The sequence below is a fragment of the Catharus ustulatus genome, chromosome 30 (genome assembly GCF_009819885.2).
Source record: "Catharus ustulatus isolate bCatUst1 chromosome 30, bCatUst1.pri.v2, whole genome shotgun sequence".
Lineage (NCBI taxonomy): Eukaryota > Metazoa > Chordata > Aves > Passeriformes > Turdidae > Catharus > Catharus ustulatus.
Window position 1 is genome coordinate 690,780 of NC_046250.1, and position 18,213 is coordinate 708,992.

The following is an 18,213-nucleotide window of genomic DNA, read 5'->3' on the forward strand; positions in this document are numbered from 1 at the left end:
GGATTCAGGCCTGGCACGGTGTCATCCAGAACCATTTCCCTTCCTCAGACTCTGGGCGCCTGAGCCAGGACATCCCTGGGCCAGGAGCGCTGCAAACACTGCAGTGGGGAGCAGCAGCCGAGCTGCCGACGCTGCAGCTCTGCCATGTGTCCCCTGCCACTCTTGCCCCGGGTGGTGCCAGGCTCCAGTTGGACACAGGGTGACAGTGGTGCCACCCAGCTGCGTCCCAGGGCTCGCATGGATTGGGAATTAGGGCGAGGATCAGGGCTGGGTCTGGCTCATCCCTCACACCTGCAGCAGGGATGGATGTGCTGTGCATGGGGTGGGGACGGTGCCTGGTGCCCCCCAGCAGCCCCTGGTGTTGGAGCAGTGCCAGCCCCGGCTCCCTCCACCTAAATAAACCTGTCCCTCCCCAAACCCCACAGCCTCAGATGTTTCCCCTGGCGGTGTCAGCCAGGCTTCCTGTTCGCAGCGTCGCTGAGAGGGACATCGCCTGCCCACGGTTCATCCTGCTGTGTCTCAGCCCCTCCTCGAGGAGCCGAGGCTGGAACCGCCAGGAACTGCTCCTCAAAGGCCTTTTTTGTCTCCTCCTCAGAGCTGGGGGCGTTATCAGGAGGAACGCAAAGAGCTTTTCTTGTCCTGAGCCGCTGTGGCCGGGTCCTGCCCCAGCTCCCCGGGAATGCTGCGACTGTGAGGCAGAGCCTGGCACTGCCAGGGGTGCTGGAGGAACTCTGGAGCTGCAGGTGAGGAGTCCCAGATATGCCAGGCTGGGGGGCTGTTGTGGTTGGGGGGTTTAGGGGATCAGTGGGGCTTTTTGGAAGTTGGGTGCTGACCTGGGAGCTCATTTTCTGGCAGCCAGGCTGGTTTTCCTGGTGAGTGGCTGCAGGACGTGGTAGGACAGGACACTGTGCCCTCACAGCCCCACAAGAGTTCAGTGGTTTCTGCCAGGACCTGAGGCTACCCATGCCTCAGTTTCCTCCCTTTCAAAAGCAGCACAGTGCAAGGGGGTGTCAGGCAAGGCGTGGGGGAATCAGCTGTTGTGTCCATCCCCAGGGGACAAACAGACACTGTCCCCCCACGGACGGGTCACATGCCCGGGGATGTTGGCCAGGCTGCAGCTGCAGCCGCCCCCGAGCACGTCCCCAGCTCTGGGCAGTGCCAGGGGCCAGCAGGGCCAGCCCAGGGCCAGGGGACACTCAGAGTGGGCAGTGACTGCCCCCGGTGCTGGCCAGCTGGGGAGGGAGGAAGAAGCACTGCTGGATGTGGAGGAAGGCTCAGGGAGGGTAAGGGGGCACAGCTGGGCTGGGAGTGGGAGGGATGAAGGGAAACTGGGCTTGGGGAGCACTGACTGTCCTTTAGGGCCCAGGTGGGGGGATGGAAGGGGTCCCAGCTCCTGCAGGGGTGCAGCACAGTCCTGTGGGGCTGGGAACTGTGTCCAGGCAGTGCCATGTGCCTCTGTCCTCAGGGGCTGTCCCTGTGGGGCTCAAATCCCTCCAGAATGCCCCTGGTTTTGCCTGGGGAAGGGCAAATTTTGCCATCCCCATCTCTTTCCTGGTGGCCTTGGACCCCACAGCCCAGCCCAGGAAACCTTCTGCTCCTGGGGACACAGAACTGGGGACATTGAGGTGGCCCCAACTCTGGGGCTCAGAGCAGAATCCCCAGTTCTCTGCATCCCTGCAGGGCTGGTCCCACTGCCCTGCTCTGGAGCATCACCCCATTGTTCAGCTGGGGAAGCTGAGGCACAGGGGGGTTGGGTCCTGGTGTTGGCCTGCTCTGAGTGAGCTGAGAGAGGAAGGTTTGTGGTTTGGAGCTGTTTGTGGTTTGGAGTATGAGACACGTCCCCACCTCAGTGCAACGAGCTGGAGGACTCTGCCAGATGTAGATGGTGCTGTCCCCTCCAAAACCCCTGCACAGGGGCCACGCTGTCACTGCCCTCCTCACCTGGACAGGGCACAGGAACAGAACAAAGGGCTCCTGGGAGGGGATAAGGGCAGGAAGGGGTCACTCACCCCTTAATGTCATGAGCAAAACACACTCAGCTGGGGGAAATTAATTGCATTTATTACTAATCAAATCAGAGCAGGATAATGAAAAGTAAAACCTTAGAAACATCTTCCCCACCATCTTCAGGCTCTCCCTCCTCCCTCCAGTGGCACAAGGAGATGGGAATGGGGCCCTGGGCAGTTCTGCACAGGTTGTTTCTGCTGCTGCCCAGCCAAGGTGTGGTCCCTGCCTTCCAGGGAGACCCTTCTCCAGGGACTTCTCCAGCAGGAGTCCTTCCCATGGCTGCAGCTCTGTCCTGAGTTCTCCAGAGTGGGCTTCCCACGGGCTCACAGCCCCTTTGGGCACCCCCTGCTCTGCTGGGAGCTCCTGCAGGGATCTTGGTCTCTCCTCTCTTTTCTCCCTTCTTCACTCTGTTATCCCAGAGCACTGGCACTGCTGGCCTTGGCCTTGGCCAGCAGCAGCTCCATCCCAGAGCCACTGGCATTGACTCTCTTGGACATGGGGGAGGCTCCTGGCAGCTTCTCACAAAAGCCACCCGTGCTAGCAAGAGCTGCTGTGCAGCCCCTCACCCTGCTTGTCTTTGCAGGGATGGCCGAGGGTGGCCAGGCAGGGGTCCCGGCTGAGGGGGGCCCGAGGGGAGCCCCTGACAGCAGCCAGGTGAGCCACGGCTGTGGGGGGTGTGTGGGGGGCTGGGAGTGCCTGAGCTCACAGTGGTGCTTCCATCTGCTATTAATCTGCTTTTTTAAAAAAGAAACCCAAATGCCTTTTCTCTGCATTTTGGACCCCTAGCGCAGTGAAGGAGAAGGAGGCTGCTGTGACCTCCTCTCTTCCTGCTTCTGCCCCGTTTCCAAACCCCCTGAGCAACTCCTGCAGGTCCTTTCAAGGGGTCAAAGTCTCCCAAGTTTCCACGTGCTGAAGAATTTAGTGTGAACTGGAAGAACTGGGCAGGGCCTGAGCTCAGAGGGGAACTGAGGAATTCCCCTTCAAATGTGCTGGGGGATTCTGGTGCTCCAGGGGTTGGGGTCCCTGCACTCCCAGGTGTGCTGGGGGGTTCTGGTGCTCCAAGGGATGGGGTCCCTGCACCCTCAGGTGTGCTGGGGGGTTCTGGTGCTGCAGGGGATGGGGGTCCCTGCACCCCCAGGTGTGCTGGGGGGTTCTGGTGCTCCAGGGGATGGGGTCCCTGCGCTCCCAGGTCTGGAACAGCCCTGAGCAGGGGCTGAGCCAGGTCCTGGTGCTGCCCCACAGGATGTGGCTGAGCCCAGGGAGGATGTGGAGAGTGAGGGCCTGGCAGCCAGCCCAAGCCCAGAGAATGTGGAGGACATGTATGAGCTGCTGGAGAAGCTGGGCAGGTGAGCAGGGATCCAGGCAGGGATCCAGGCAGGTTCAGTGGGTTACAGGTGGGGATCCCAGCTCCACCAGAGCCCCAGGGCTGCCCGGATTTCTGGGATTTCCCCAGGGTGGGGTCAGCCCAGCCATGCCCCAGCCCAGCTCTCGCTGCAGTGGCCACTTTGGCGTGGTGAGGCTCTGCCGTGAGCGCAGCACCGGCAATTTCTACGCCGCCAAATTTGTGAAGACGCGGCGGTGCTGGGGCAGCCGCCTGGGGCTGCAGCGGGCGCAGGTGGAACGGGAAGTCGCCATCCTCCGCCAGCTCGACCATCCCAACATCATGCAGCTCCACGACCTCTTTGCCAGCAGAGCTGAAGTGGTGCTCGTCCTGGAGCTGTGAGTGGGGTGCTGGAGGGGTGAACCCCCTTTTTGTGCCGTGTGTTGGAGGTGGCTGAGCTGCCCTGTCCCCACCCTGCGCAGGATCAGCGGTGGGGAACTCTTCGACTTCATTGCGGAGAAGGAGATGCTGTCAGAGGAGGAGGCCATCGAGTTCCTGGGGCAGATCCTGAGTGGGGTGGAATATCTGCACGCTCGCCTCATCGCTCACTTCGACCTCAAGGTGCCCATGGGGACCTCCCATCCTCCCTCCCTGAGGATCCAGGCATCTCCCAGCCCTGGTCCCATTCCTCTCAGCTGCCCAGGCTGCTGCTGTTACCCTGTCACCCCTTTGTCACCCTGCTGTGCCTGGCCCTGTTCCCACAGCCTGAGAACATCATGCTGCAGGAGAAGGATGTCCCCAAGCCCCGGATCAAGATCATTGATTTTGGGTTGGCCCAGCAGCTGGAGGATGGCATCACCTTCAAGAGCCTCTGTGGGACCCCCCAGTACATCGGTACAGGGCTGGCACATCCCTGGGGGTGGGGGCAGGACCCCCAGGCACGCAGGGAGGGAGGTGGCAGGATGGTGCTGCCCCTCTAATGTCCCACCCTGGCTCTGTGTTTGCCTCCAGCTCCTGAAGTGATCAATTATGAGCCACTGAGCCTCGCGACTGACATGTGGTGAGGAGTCAGGATTTGGGGGCAACAGGCTGAGCTGGTGGGTGGGAAGAGACACCCCTGGGTGCCACAGGGCATGGGGGACCCAGGGAGAGCAGGGCCTGAACCCCATCTCCTCCTTTCAGGAGCATCGGAGTCATCACCTACATTCTGTGAGTATGGAGCAATGCTCCCTGTGGCTGGGGGAAACTGAGGCACAAGGACACTGTGGGTGCTGGGGTGGCTGAGCCAGTGTTGCCCTGGCATTCAGTAGCTCTGTTGTGTCCCCACAGGCTCAGTGGCCTGTCCCCCTTCCAGGGTGAGACGGATGCTGAGACACTCTCCAACGTCGTGGCTGGTGCCTACGAGTTTGAGGAGCGCTGCTTCAGCCAGACCTCCGAGATGGCCAAGGACTTCATCCGCCAGCTGCTGGTGAAGGAGCCACAGTGAGGCCCCATCCTCATCCCTTCCAATCTCTACCTCCACCTCTGTTATCTCCATCCCCATCTCCATCCCCATCTCCATCCCCATTTCCATCCCCATTTCCATCCCCATCTCCATTTCCATCTCCATCTCCATCTCCATCCCCATTTCCATCCCCATTTCCATCCCCATCCCCATCCCCATCTCCACCTCCATCCCCATCCCCATCCCCATCTCCATCTCCATCATCTCTATTCTCATCTTCATCTCTTTTCCATCCCCATCATCTCCATCCCCATCATCCCCATCATCCCCATCATCCCCATCATCTCCATCTCCATCATCTCCATCACCTCCATCACCTCCATCTCCATCTCCATCATCTCTATTCTCATCTTCATCTCTTTTCCATCCACATCTCCATCCCCATCATCTCCACTTCCATCTGGTTCCCTTCTCTGTCCCCACCATCCCCTTCTCCCCCCGCCCATGGTGGATGTGTGGGGCTGGAATCCCAAACCCCAACGTGTCCCTTTGTGCCGCAGGCACCGCATGACAGCAGCTGAGTGCCTGATGCACCCCTGGATCAAGGTGAGAGGGGCTGGCAGGGGGTGGCTGGGTGGGGTGGGGACATGGTGACAGTGCCATGTCCTTGCCCCCACAGCCCCAGAGCAGGAAGCAGGCGCTGAGCCGGAGACGTTCCTCCATCAACATGAGAAACTTCCGCAAGTTCAACGCCCTGAGGAAGTGGAAGGTGAACGGGTGCCTGGCTGTGGGGTCCCATCACCCCTGAGCCCCCTGTGGAGCTCAGGCTGGGCTCCAGCCAAGGCTGGCTCCCTCTCAGAGATTGTTGCAGCGCTGTGGAAGGGACCCCCACCTCAGACCCCCTCCCTTCTTGTCCCCCAGCTCTCCTACAACACAGTGTCCGCCTGCAACCGGCTGTGCCGCACGCGGCTGCTCTGCAACCCCGGCAAGGATCACGAGGAGCTGGTGAGCCCCCAGGAGCCCCCAGATCCCACCCAGCATGGGCTGGGATGGGGGGAGAAGGGATTTGGGGGGTCTGTCTCTGTTTGTCCCTATGGCAGTGTGCTGCAGGCCCCCTGTTTTGGGCAGGAGGGGCAGAGCGTGGGTGAAATGAGATGAGGGAAGTGTGGGGGGCTTGGCCAGAGATGGGGGTATCAAATAGGGTGGGGTGTGTGCAGTGGGCAGTGAGGGCTGTCTCCACGACCTTTTCCTTTGTGGGAGTTTTCTCTCTGTGGGGGAAGTCCTGTCCCTGCCCTGCAGCCCCCCTGTACCCCCAGCGCTGCTGTGAGAGTGACCAAGAGGAAGAGAGGAGCCCCCGCATCGCTCTGCTGCGCCGGCGGAGAAGCAGCTGCTCCTGAGCTCCTCCAAAAAAAGACAAAACCCCTGCGAGGGGAGCTTTTGGGGTCCCCCCATCGCCCCATCCATGGGGCAGGGGCAGTGTCCAGCCCCACAGCTCCCAGTTCCGTGGTGTTGGAGGGTCACTGGGGCATCAGCACCCCGCTCCTGCCCCCGGGTTTTGCTGCGGTGGAGCTCGTGCTGCCCCAGGGCTGGGATCCTCCTCTCTGCTTTGCCCTAATGAGAAAAATAAATGTCACCTCCTCCTCCTCTATCCTCTTCTGGTACTCCTTCCCCTTAAGGATGACTCGTCACAGCCAGGCAGGTGCTGAGTGCCCGCAGCTTCCTCCCTCACTAGGGCTGCTGTTCTATGGGGACCCCAAAGCCGTGGGCTCCTGACACCCCAGATTTCACCCTGTGAGCCAGAGTGACCTTTAAGTTGTTCCTTCTGTGCTGCTCCAGGGGATCTCCATGGGCTGCTGGCTGCTTTCCTGGCGTCCCCCTGCCAGAGTAACTTGGATCCTCCTGCTCCGGCTGGGGAAACTGAGGCAGGAGGCAGCACTTCCTTCCCACCCACTCCGGAGCGGGGGGGCCGCCCTGTTTTCCCCCTCTCTATTTCCCAAACATGCCCTGGCCCTGGCCCTGACAGTTGTCAGGCTAAATATTTTGTGTGCGGCAGCCGAAAACAGAAGTGAAGGGGCCGCAGGGTCCGGGTAGGGTCCGTGGGGGCCCCCCCTTATCCCGGCGTTCCCCGGGTACAGCCCGGCCACGGCGAGCGGGACCCGACACGGAGCAGCAGAGCCCGAGGTGGGACGGGGACGGGGCCCTGGGGGTCCCGCTGGAGGATGGGGCCGAGGGCTCTGCGTGCCCCGAGGCTGGGGGTGATGCTGTTGGTCCTTGGCCACCTCCCGCTGCCCCCCGTGTGGGCTCCCTCCGAAAGTAAGTGCTTGGGAGCGGGGTGGGGGGTGCTTGGGATCGGGGTGGGGGCTGTCTGATAATTCCTGTGCTCGAGGGTCTGCCAGAGACAAACCCTGAGGCAAAGGTCTTTGGGCGTTCCCTGTTTGCCCCCATGGCAGTGCCCCCAGTGCTGCAGACCCCCCTTTTGGGCAGGAGGGGCAAAGCGAGGGACCCCCCCCTATTGCTGGGATGGGATGAGAGGAGTGCAGTGCGGGGCTTGGCCAGAGATGGGGGCATCGGTCCCTCAGCCCCAGCGGGATGGTGCAGAATTGTCACAGGAGTCGGGAGCGCTGCTCCCTGCGCAGCTGCTGGGGTGGGAAAGGTTGGGGAGGGGGTGGCGTGGTGGGGAGGGGGCAGCTCTGGGCCCTGGGTCTCATAGCCACAACAGGGGACAGCTGGGGGGATGAGGAGGGTCTGTCATTTGTCCTACCTTCCCCTGTCCCCACTACCCGTGCCTCAGTTTCCCCCGTCACCGAGGGGTTGTGCTGGGGGATGGGAGCAGTGGAGGAAGTGGATGAAGCACCCGAGAGGTGCCCAAGGGACACAAGTCACTCTACCTGCTCCCACCTGGGACCCCTGTCCTCTGTCTGTCCTCCCAGGGGTACGGGGGACCCTCTGCCTTTCCAGAGAGACTTTGCAAGGTCAGGGAGGTGATGGTGGCACTGGGGAGTGGGGGCTGTAATTCATGGCCGGTCCCGCAGGAGGACAGAGGGACCCTCCTGTCCTCACGGGGAGGGGACAGGGCTTCCAGTGAGGGGCTGAACCTGCTGGGGTGAGGGGCTACAGGCAGCTGCCAGAGCCACAGTGCCCATGGGGCCACAGTGCCCACGGTTCATGGGTCACACCGAGAGGGGAAAAACGCCACTGGGCATGAGGTCACAAGGACATGGCCATGAGCTGCTAGCCCAGGCTGGCAGCAGACAGACAAGGGGTGACCCACACCCCCAATCCCCTCCTGGACCTGGACCTGGTTTCTGGCTGGGGATGCTGTCAGTGGGAAACTCTTTGCTCATTCTAGCTCTTGTATCCATACTGGGATCAGGAAGCAGGAGGTACTGGGGATTGTGCTGCCCATTTTTGGGTGGAAAAGCCCCAAGACAGCCAGTGTGGGACCAGGGCAGTGCCACATGGATATCTGTGGGAGCCTTGTGTGCCCCATTAGCTGTCTGGGTACCAGGGGGAGTTAATGGGGATGGCCTTGCTGGAGCTGCCACTCACTGGGTAACGGCCTGTCCGTGAGCAGGATGATCCATGAGCCCCCACAGCTGCCCCACAACTCAGGGAAGGGGAAAAACCATCTGCACCCCCAGACAGCTTCCCCCAGAGTGGACAGCAGGGCTGGGACGTGGTTCTGGGGCTGACATGGGGCAGGGCAGGCGCCCGCCTGCCAGGCCTCGTTAGCATCAGAGCTGACGGACACGTTGTGCCCCGGAGAGCTGCAGCGTGCTGGCTGCTGTCAGAGCCACTCGCATCTCCCCGGCTGCCCAAACCAATTCCAGCCATGCTTGACAGGCAGCACCAGGATATTGAACCCCTGCGAGCATCACCTGGGGGATCCCTGGGTGGGGGTGGGGGGCAGCTGCCCTGTCCCTGCTGCCCACAGGGTCCCCCTCTCGCCACCCCAGTCTGCGGCAGCATGGACATCCGCAATGACGTGTCCCAGCTCCGGAAGCTGGAAAACTGCTCCATCATCGAAGGCAACCTGCAGATCCTGCTGATGTTCACCACGGGCGCCGAGGACTTTCGGGGGCTCAGCTTCCCTCGCCTGCTTATGATCACGGAGTACCTGCTCCTTTTCCGTGTCTACGGGCTGGAGAGCCTGCGGGATCTCTTCCCCAACCTCTCCGTCATCCGCGGCACCAACCTCTTCTTCAGCTACGCCTTGGTCATCTTCGAGATGCCGCACCTGCGGGACGTGGGGCTGCACAGCCTGGGCCACATCCTCCGCGGTTCGGTGCGCATTGAGCGCAACCAGGAGCTCTGCCACCTGTCCACCATCGACTGGGGGCTGCTGCTGCCCGACTCCGGGGACAGCACCTACATCGTTGGCAATAAGCTGGCTGAAGAGTGTGCTGACGTCTGCCCGGGCATCCTGGACGTGGAGAAGCCGTGTGTGCAGACCAGTGTCAATGGACAGCTGGATTATCGCTGCTGGACCTCCAGCTACTGCCAGAAAGGTGGGTGCTGGTGGCACAGGGCCTGGTTGTGCCGGCTGCTTTTCTGGTGGGGCAAACTGGGAGGGCACTGGAGGAGGCTGGTGGAGCCTCCTGGGAATGCATGTGGTGGTGGCTCCCCTGCTGCTGGGAGCATGCTGTTCTGGCAGCACGGTGGGGTAACCAGATCTGTGCTGTATCATCCTCCGAGGAGAGGCCAGCTCCCAGCTGTTGTGTTTTCCCAGTGGCGAGGTAAATACAGGCCCCTCCTGAGCTCGTTTGCTGTAAACAGGAGACCTGGTAATGAAATATGTACTATAAACACAGATCCTTATCAGGGCTGCAACCTCAGCTGTGGCCCTGGCCTGGCTGCACTGGGCAGATGGGGTTCAGTATGGGCTGAGCCCCACCTTGTCCATCCATCTGTCCTGCTGTCCCTCCATGCAGCCCCTCATCCACTGATCCAACTGCTCACCCAACCCACCTGCCAGCCAACCACTCATCACACAGCCATCCATGCATTCCTCCATCCCTTTGTGCACCCCTCCATTAAAGCTGCCATATCTCCATCCGCTCCTCCATCAATCCATCCCTACCTCCCTGTATCCCTCCCTGCATACCTGTATCCTTCCCTTTCTACTGCCATTCTTGGATCCTCACATCCCAGCGTCCCTCCTTCTGTCCCTGCATCCCTGCATCACATTCCTCCCTTCATCTCACCAACCATCTCTCCCTCCATCCATCCCTGCATCACATTCCTCCCTTCATCCATCCATCCATCCATCCATCCATCCATCCATCCATCCATCCTTCATCCATCCCTCCCTGTATGCCTTCATTCCATCCCTCCATCCAGCCCCCATCCTTGCATCACATTCCTCCCTTCATTCCACCATCGGTCCTCCATCCCTGCATCCCATCCATCCATCCATCCATCCATCCATCCATCCATCCATCCATCCATCCATCCATCCCTCCCTGTATGCCTTCATTCCATCCCTCCATCCAGCCCCCATCCTTGCATCACATTCTTCCCTTCATTCCACCATCTGTCCTCCATCCCTGCATCCCATCCATCCATCCATCCATCCATCCATCCATCCATCCATCCATCCATCCATCCCTCCCTCCATCCCTCCATCACTGCATCCATCCCCATGTTCCTCCCTCCCTGCATCCCTTCATTCCACCATCCATCCTCCATCCCTGCATCACTCCATCCATCTCTCCATCCCACCCTTCATTCCTGTTTTCCCCCAGCCCTGAAGGATGTCAGCAGCCCCCTGAGCCCTTCCCACCTCTCTCCTCTCCCCAAACCTGACCCCAATCCCAGCTGTGCTGCCCGGGGCTGGGCTCTGTGCCCATCACTCCCTCCCACGTGCTGTGTCTCCCCTCTCAGTGTGCCCGTGTGGCGCGGGCTCGGCGTGCACTGCAGCGGGCGAGTGCTGCCACGCCGAGTGCCTGGGGGGCTGCGGCCGCCCCCACGACAGACGGGCCTGTGTCGCCTGCCGCCACTTCCAGTTCAACGGGCACTGCCTGCCCTCGTGCCCGCCCCGCACCTACGAGTACGAGGGCTGGCGCTGCGTCACCGCCGAGTACTGTGCCAGCCTCCGCAAGGTCTCCGACAACCCCCGCGACGCCTCTAAGTTCGTCATCCACCAGCGGCAGTGCCTGTCCGAGTGTCCCTCGGGGTACACCAGGAATGAGAGCAGGTGGGGGTGTCCCCGGTGTCCCCAGCACGCGCACGGTGGTGGCACGCTGGCCAGCTCACATCCTGTCACTGTCATCCTGCCCACAGCATGTTCTGCCACAAATGCGAGGGGCTGTGTCCCAAGGAGTGCAAGGTGGGCACCAAGACCATTGATTCGATGCAGGCAGCGCAGGAGCTGGGGGGCTGCACCCTCATCGAGGGGAACCTCATTCTCAACATCCGCCGGGGCTGTGAGTGCCAGACCTGGCCCTGCCAAACCCACCCCGGCGGGGAGAGCTGCTGTGGAGGGCAGGGGGTGGAGGAAAGGGGTCTTTTCCCTTGCAGAGTGAATTAATGGGTGGTGCCCCTCTCCATAAGCTCATGCAGGGTGTCATTCCCAGATAACCTGGCCTCAGAGCTACAGAGCAGCCTGGGGCTCATTGAGACCATCACGGGCTTCCTGAAGATCAAACACTCCTTTGCCCTCGTCTCCTTGTCCTTCTTCAAGAACCTCAAACTGATCCGTGGTGACTCCATGGTGGATGGGTGAGGATGGTATGGGTTTGGGAGGGACATGTGGCTCTGAGGGTACCCTTGCCCACTGCCTCTATCCACATCTCCTCCCCAGGAATTACACCCTGTATGTCCTGGACAACCAGAACCTGCAGCAGCTCTGGGACTGGAGCCACCACATCCTCTCCATCCCCGTGGGCAAGATGTACTTTGCGTTCAATCCGAAGCTGTGCCTGGCCGAGATCTATCGCATGGAGGAGGTGACAGGCACCAAGGGGCGGCAGAACAAGGCAGAGATCAACCCCCGCACCAATGGGGACCGGGCATCCTGTGAGTATGGGCTGGGGAGAGCCAGCAGTGCCGTGAGCCTCTGCCTGAGCCCTGCCTCCTCCTCACAGGCAAGACCCAGACCCTGCGCTTCATCTCCAACATCACCGAGTCCGATCGCATCTTCCTCAAGTGGGAGCGGTACCGGCCCCCCGAGTACCGGGACCTCCTCAGCTTCATTGTCTACTACAAGGAGTCGTAAGTGGTGCCTGTCGCCCTCTTGTCCCTGTTGTGGAGGGCAAAGGAATCCATAACCCATGAGCTCCTTTGTTCCTGCTGGACACCTGGGGGTGTTGGGACCCTCCCTGATGCCTGGTGTGGGACAGACCCTTCCAGAACGTGTCAGAGTATGTGGGGCAGGATGCCTGTGGGGCTCAGAGCTGGAACGTGCTGGACGTGGATCTGCCCCTGAGCAGTGAGCAGGAGCCAGGGGTGACGCTGCTCAACCTCCGTCCCTGGACCCAGTATGCCATCTTCGTGCGCGCCATCACCCTCACCACGGCCGAGGAAGGACGCAACTACGGGGCGCAGAGCGAGGTGGTTTACATCCGCACCATGCCGGCAGGTAAGGGGCTGCTGGGGGGCTGGGATGCCCATGGTGAACCCCCCAGAAAAGACTGACCACCTCTGTGCCATCCCAGCCCCAACGGTGCCCCGGGATGTCATCTCCATGTCCAACTCTTCCTCCCACATTGTGGTGCGTTGGAAGCCGCCCACGCAACGCAATGGCAACATCACCTACTACCTGGTGCTGTGGCAGCAGCTGGCCGAGGACATGGAGCTCTACATCAACGACTACTGCCACAAAGGTGAGGCCAGGCAGGGCAGGAGCAGCATAGCACCCGAGGATAGCAGCAGAATGGGGACTGTGCCACTGAGCCAGGCTCTGCCAGCCCTGCCCATTGCTGCCCACAGGCCTGAAGCTGCCCACCAGCAGTGCAGACACGCGCTTCGGGTTTGGGGATGGTCCCGAGGGGGAGCAGGATGCAGAGGAGAGGTGCTGCCCCTGCCGCCCCACTGACGGGCAGCTCCGCATGGAGGGTGAAGCCGAATCCTTCCAGAAGAAGTTTGAGAACTTCCTCCACAATTCCATCACCATCCCCAGGTGCCATCTGGGGGGGTCCCTGCTTTGGGGGGCTCCCTGAAGCTGGGTGCGTGGGTCTGCCTGGGTGGGGGGTCCAGTGGCTCCTCCTGGCAGACCCTTTAACTGATTTCCCGCTGTCTCAGGCCGCCCTGGAAGGTGACGTCCATCAATAAGAACCCACAGAGGTGAGCTGGGACCACACCAGCCTGGGGGACCTCCCCTCCCTTATCAATTTTGGGGTACAATCCCAGCGCCATGACTCCCCACCACTTCCTGTCCCCATGTCCTGCAGGTCCCAAAAGCAGCGCCGGGACGTGGTGGCCGTCACATCCGCGGCCAACGCCTCCTCAGCGGAGCCGCTGGCCCCGAGCCGCCCCGGGGGCGAACCCAAGCCTGACTTCCAGATCTTCGAGGACAAGGTGGTGCGTGACCGGGCGGTGCTGTCACGGCTGCGCCACTTCACCGAGTACCGCATCGACATCCACGCCTGCAACCACGCCGCGCACACCGTGGGCTGCAGCGCCGCCACCTTCGTGTTCGCCAGGACCATGCCCGAGCGTGCGTCCCCCCCCTCCACCCCTGGCCGTACTGGGGTGCACTGGGATGTTGTTGAGATGGGTGGTTGGCTGTGGGTTGGGGTTCAGGTGATGTTCCCAGGAGATGAGTCCCTCTGTGCCCCTCTCCAGTGCAAGCTGACAACATTCCTGGCAACGTCACGTGGGAACCAGCTGGCAAAAACAGCGTCCTGCTGCGCTGGGAAGAGCCCAGGAACCCCAACGGGCTCATCCTCAAGTATGAGATTAAGTACAGCCGGGAGAGTGAGGTGAGAACCCCCTGTGGCATCCCCTGCCCAGCCCTGCCAGGTCTGGTTACAGGGGCACAGCACTCATGCCATGCCATCCCATGCCATGCCATCCCATGCCATGCCATGCCATGCCATGCCATCCCATCCCATCCCATCCCATCCCATCCCATCCCATCCCATCCCATCCCATCCCATCCCATCCCATCCCATCCCATCCCATCCCATCCCATCTCTCTCCCAAGGCTGACACATGGCTGGGGGACATTAAGCCCCATTGCCACCCCCACATTGTCCCCTCCAGGAGGTCACCACTGTGGTCTGTGTTTCACGCCACCGCTACTCCAAGTATGGAGGTGTCCACCTGGCTCTGCTCCAGCCAGGGAACTACTCAGCCAAGGTTCGGGCCACCTCACTGGCTGGCAACGGCTCATGGACAGGGCTCATCAAGTTTTACATCCTGGGGCCAGGTACCTGCAGGGAGGCAGGGGGACATCAACAGGGACCTTGGTGGGCAGGGAGGGGGGTGGCTGTGGGGTTGGGGACCTGGGGCTCAGGGCCATTGGATTGGGGAACTGGGGCTCAGAGGGTGCTGCTGGATCAGGGCACTGGGGGACTGGGCTGTGCTGCTGGGATGGGATGTGGGCGGTCAGGGAATGCTGCTGGGCTCGACTGGGCTGCTGAAGATGGGAGTTGTTGCTGAGAGATTTAGAGATGATCCTGGCCTCAGACCCTGGAGCATCACAGAATATCAGAATCACTTGGGTTGGAAAAGGCCTCCAAGACCAATGAGTCCAACTGTTCACTCAGCACTGCCAAGGCTATCACTTATGTCCCCAAGTGCCACATCCACACATCGGTTAAATCCCCCCAGGGACAGAAACTTCACCAGTGCCCTGGGCAGTCTGCTCCAATGCTTTCCAGTTTTCCCCAGCATCCAATCTAAATCTCTCCTAGTGCAACTTGAGCCACTTCCTCTGGTCTTGTCCCTGTTCCCTGGGAGCAGAGCCTGACCCCCTTGGCTGCCTCCTCCTGTCAGGGAGTTGTGCAGAGCCAGAAGGTCCCCCCTGAGCCTCCTTTTCTCAAGGATGAACCTTCCCATCTCCCTCAAGTGCTCCTGGGGCTCCAGACCCCTCTCCAGCTCTGTTCCTTTCTCCGGTCACATTCCAGCCCTTCAATGTCTTTCTTGTCATGAGGGGTCCAAAAGTGACCCCAGGATTTGAGGTCCCTCAGTGGTGCCCAGCACTCATTTTCTTCTTAGCTCTCCCTCGGGTAGTGATGGATTTATAGAAACACTTTTTATTGTCTCTCATGGCAGATTCAGTTCTACTTGAGTTTTGGCCCTTCTAATTTTCGTTCTTGTCCTGAGGTCCCTCAGATCCTCCTGAACTTCCTGTCCCCTCTTTTGAAGGTCAGAACCTCTTTATCTCTGAGCTCCAGCCAAAGACCTCTGTTCAGCCAGGCTGGTCTTCTTCCCATCCTTCATCCAAGGATACTGCTGGATTGAGGAGTTTGGGGGTTGGGGCGTGATGCTGAAGTTGGACACTGGGACTAAAGTGTCTGCTGATAGACTGGGGGATCTGGAGGATTGAGGGATGCTCTGGGTCAGGAGCACACAGGGATCTGGGGAGCTGGAGGCTCCCCTTCTCTGGCCCAGTGGTGGGATAGGTGTCCCATGTGAGGTGGAATGAGTGCCTGGAACCTGATCCATGGCCTCCTGCTCCTGGCAGCCGAGGAAGAGTCCAGCAGCTTCTACGTCCTGCTCACTGTCACACCTGTGGTGCTCATGGTGCTCATCTCCTGCCTGGCTGTCTTTGTCTTCTTCTACAACAAGAAGAGGTAACACTCCCCCTGCACCCTACAGGCTGGACTGGGGCAGGGTCTGGCCAAAGCAGGGCTGGGAAGGGCTGGGGGGAGGCAGCAGCTCTGAACTGCCCTCCCCTGACAGGAACAATGACGGGTACCCCAGCGGGACTCTCTATGCCTCCGTCAACCCCGAGTACTTCAGCGCCTCAGACAGTACGTGGGGACATGGGGACAGGCAGGGGCCACCCCAAAGGGCCACCGAGCCCTTTCTTTGCTGGGATCACACTGGAGGGAACAGGGGTGGGATGGGATGGCATGGGATGGCATGGGATGGCATGGGATGGCATGGCATGGCATGGCATGGCATGGGATGGCATGGGATGGCATGGGATGGCATGGCATGGCATGGCATGGCATGGCATGGCATGGCATGGCATGGGGACAGAGGTGGAGATGTGTATGGGGGTAGGGATGGACATGGAGATGGGAATGGCAGGGGGATAAGGACAGGGAGGAGGATGGTGATGAGATGGAGATAGGAATGAGAATGGGATGAAGATCAAGATGAGCATGGGAATGGGATGGAGATGAAGATGGGATGAAGATGAGCATGGGCATGCAGATGGGGTTAGTTACAGTGATGGGGATCAATGAAGATGAGGATGGACATGCAGATGGGGTCAGTTACAGTGCTGGGGATGGGGTGATCCCCACTCACCCACAGTGTACATGCCTGATGAGTGGGAGGTGTCCCGGGAGAAGATCACAGTGATCCGGGAGCTGGGACAGGGCTCCTTTGGGATGGTGTATGAGGGGGTGGCACTGGGCCTGGTCACGGAGGGAGAGGAGACCAAGGTGGCCCTGAAGACAGTCAACGAGTTGGCCACCATGCGGGAGCGCATCGAGTTCCTCAACGAGGCCTCTGTCATGAAAGCCTTCAAGTGCCACCACGTGGTAGGTGGGCAGCAGAGGGGGAGGGAGGGGACATGGGGGGTCTGGCCACTCACATGCCAGCCCTCTTTGTCCCTGCAGGTCCGTCTGCTCGGCGTTGTGTCCCAGGGCCAGCCAGCTTTGGTCATCATGGAGCTGATGACACGTGGGGACCTGAAGAGTTACCTGCGTTCACTCAGGCCTGAAGCCGAGGTGAGGGGCTGCTCAGGTGCCAGGAAAAGGGACACCCACCCTGTTCCAGGGGGGTCCTGCTGTGCCCCAGCCCTGACTCTGTGCACGGTGCAGAACAACCCTGGGCTGCCACCGCCATCCCTCAAGGACATGATCCAGATGGCGGGAGAGATCGCCGACGGCATGGCTTACCTCAGCGCCAACAAGTTTGTGCACCGGGACCTGGCTGCCCGTAACTGCATGGTGTCTGAAGATTTCACCGTCAAGATTGGAGGTGGGTGGGCAGCATGGGCAGGCTGTGCCAGCCCTGTGTCTCCATCTGCTCACCTTCCTCCTCCTCTTCCTCCTCTGCCAGATTTTGGCATGACCCGGGATATCTATGAGACGGATTATTACCGGAAGGGGGGCAAGGGGCTGCTCCCCGTGCGCTGGATGTCCCCCGAGGCGCTCAAGGATGGCATCTTCAACACACAGTCTGATGTCTGGTAGGTGCTGAGGTGGGCAGAGCCAGGGGGATCTGGGGATCCCCGGGCTGAGCAGCGATGCTCCGGCAGGTCCTTCGGGGTGGTGCTGTGGGAGATCGCCACGCTGGCCGAGCAGCCCTACCAGGGCATGTCCAACGAGCAGGTCCTGCGCTTTGTCATGGACAACGGCATCCTGGAGCGGCCTGAGAACTGCCCCGACAAACTGTGAGTGTTGGGGGACACCCCCTCACACCCCCACCCTGTTCTGGGAAAGGCTGGCAGGGGAAATCCTGGTCTCTGCGGTGCTGGGAGGGCTGTTGGGGGCTGGAGCCCCCAAAGTCAGCAGGTTCCTTCTCTCTGCAGCCACGAGCTGATGTGCCTGTGCTGGCAGCAGAACCCACGCCAGCGTCCCTCCTTCGTCCAGCTCCTGGAGCGCATCAAGGACCACATGGCGCCTGCTTTCCGCACCCTCTCCTTCTTCTACAGCACCGAGAACGGCCATCACGGCTCAGGAGAGCCCTCCAACAGCGAGACGGATCCATCCTCCGAGGAGGATGAGCCCCCCGCATCCCCCCTGCCCACACGCAAGGACCACAGCCCGGGGCAGCTCCCCAATGGGACAGCTTCACTCTGACCCTGGGGTGTCCTTGGACCCCCGCTGGACTCTGCACCCCACGCCCTTCTCTTGCCACCCCCCACTGCTGGGACCCCCCTGCATTATTTATTGCTTCCAAGGGCTCAGCCAAGGAGTGGATGCCTTGGGAAGAGGGTGGCAGCAAGACAAGGGTGTTCCATGGGATGCATTTTCCCTGAAAATAAATTGGTGGTGCTCCAAATCAGGGGGAGGGAGTGGGGGGGCTGCTGGTTGGGAGGAGAACACCCCAGTCTTTCCTTACTTTTTTTTTGGAGGGGGAGGTGGGATAATGTGGGTACAGGAATGGGTGGCAGGGTTTGGCATTCGGGGTCCCCCAACAACCTGCCTCTGTCATGGCTCCGCAGCTGCCTGGCAAACAGGTCAGCTCCCCCTGTGAGCCCCACACCTTTCACAGGTGAGGAAACGCAATCACGGGGCAGCCTAAGAAGTCTGGGATTGCCCTGATGTCTCTCCCCAGTCCCCTGCACTGGGACCAGTGCCGAGGCCGTGCTGGT

General features: G+C 60.8%; 2 protein-coding genes across 7 annotated transcripts; both read left to right on the forward strand.

The window, feature by feature from the left end:
- Window positions 1–326: 326 nt before the first annotated feature.
- LOC117008886 (death-associated protein kinase 2-like) lies at window positions 327–6,418 on the forward strand. 6 transcript variants are annotated; one of them, XM_033082996.2, is made up of 13 exons: window positions 706–743; window positions 2,591–2,661; window positions 3,250–3,353; window positions 3,505–3,726; window positions 3,811–3,949; window positions 4,093–4,222; window positions 4,340–4,388; window positions 4,511–4,537; window positions 4,658–4,810; window positions 5,333–5,378; window positions 5,452–5,541; window positions 5,694–5,777; window positions 6,053–6,418. In XM_033082996.2, exons 2-13 carry the CDS (start codon window positions 2,593–2,595, stop codon window positions 6,167–6,169), a joined length of 1,230 nt encoding a protein of 409 aa, XP_032938887.1. In that variant the 5' UTR covers window positions 706–743; window positions 2,591–2,592; the 3' UTR covers window positions 6,170–6,418. The 6 variants fall into 6 exon arrangements, with proteins under 6 accessions (XP_032938882.1, XP_032938883.1, XP_032938887.1 ...); XM_033082993.2 differs by lacking the exon at window positions 706–743 and adding an exon at window positions 1,076–1,283; XM_033082991.2 differs by lacking the exon at window positions 2,591–2,661 and having other exon boundaries at window positions 327–743.
- A 1,981-nt stretch (window positions 6,419–8,399) lies between these two features.
- Window positions 8,400–17,906, forward strand: INSRR (insulin receptor related receptor). The gene is made up of 21 exons (XM_033082824.1): window positions 8,400–9,280; window positions 10,656–10,968; window positions 11,055–11,197; window positions 11,348–11,492; window positions 11,575–11,789; window positions 11,858–11,984; window positions 12,113–12,351; window positions 12,428–12,595; window positions 12,702–12,891; window positions 13,014–13,055; window positions 13,163–13,428; window positions 13,557–13,693; window positions 13,977–14,142; window positions 15,403–15,511; window positions 15,621–15,691; window positions 16,203–16,432; window positions 16,511–16,621; window positions 16,715–16,874; window positions 16,956–17,085; window positions 17,155–17,289; window positions 17,428–17,906. The coding sequence occupies exons 1-21, from the start codon at window positions 8,605–8,607 to the stop codon at window positions 17,696–17,698; spliced, it is 4,044 nt and encodes a 1,347-aa protein (XP_032938715.1). The 5' UTR covers window positions 8,400–8,604; the 3' UTR covers window positions 17,699–17,906.
- Window positions 17,907–18,213: the final 307 nt, after the last annotated feature.

Coding starts and splice junctions, on each gene's coding strand:
- LOC117008886 (XM_033082991.2), top strand. CDS start 432: ATGTTTCCCCTGGCGGTGTCAGCCAGGCTTCCTGTTCGCAGCGTCGCT. Junction 3,950..4,092: donor TCGCTCACTTCGACCTCAAG/GTGCCCATGGGG, acceptor CTGTTCCCACAG/CCTGAGAACATCATGCTGCA. Junction 4,811..5,332: donor CTGCTGGTGAAGGAGCCACA/GTGAGGCCCCAT, acceptor TTTGTGCCGCAG/GCACCGCATGACAGCAGCTG.
- INSRR (XM_033082824.1), top strand. CDS start 8,605: ATGCTTGACAGGCAGCACCAGGATATTGAACCCCTGCGAGCATCACCT. Junction 16,433..16,510: donor CCTTCAAGTGCCACCACGTG/GTAGGTGGGCAG, acceptor TTGTCCCTGCAG/GTCCGTCTGCTCGGCGTTGT. Junction 17,086..17,154: donor AACACACAGTCTGATGTCTG/GTAGGTGCTGAG, acceptor ATGCTCCGGCAG/GTCCTTCGGGGTGGTGCTGT.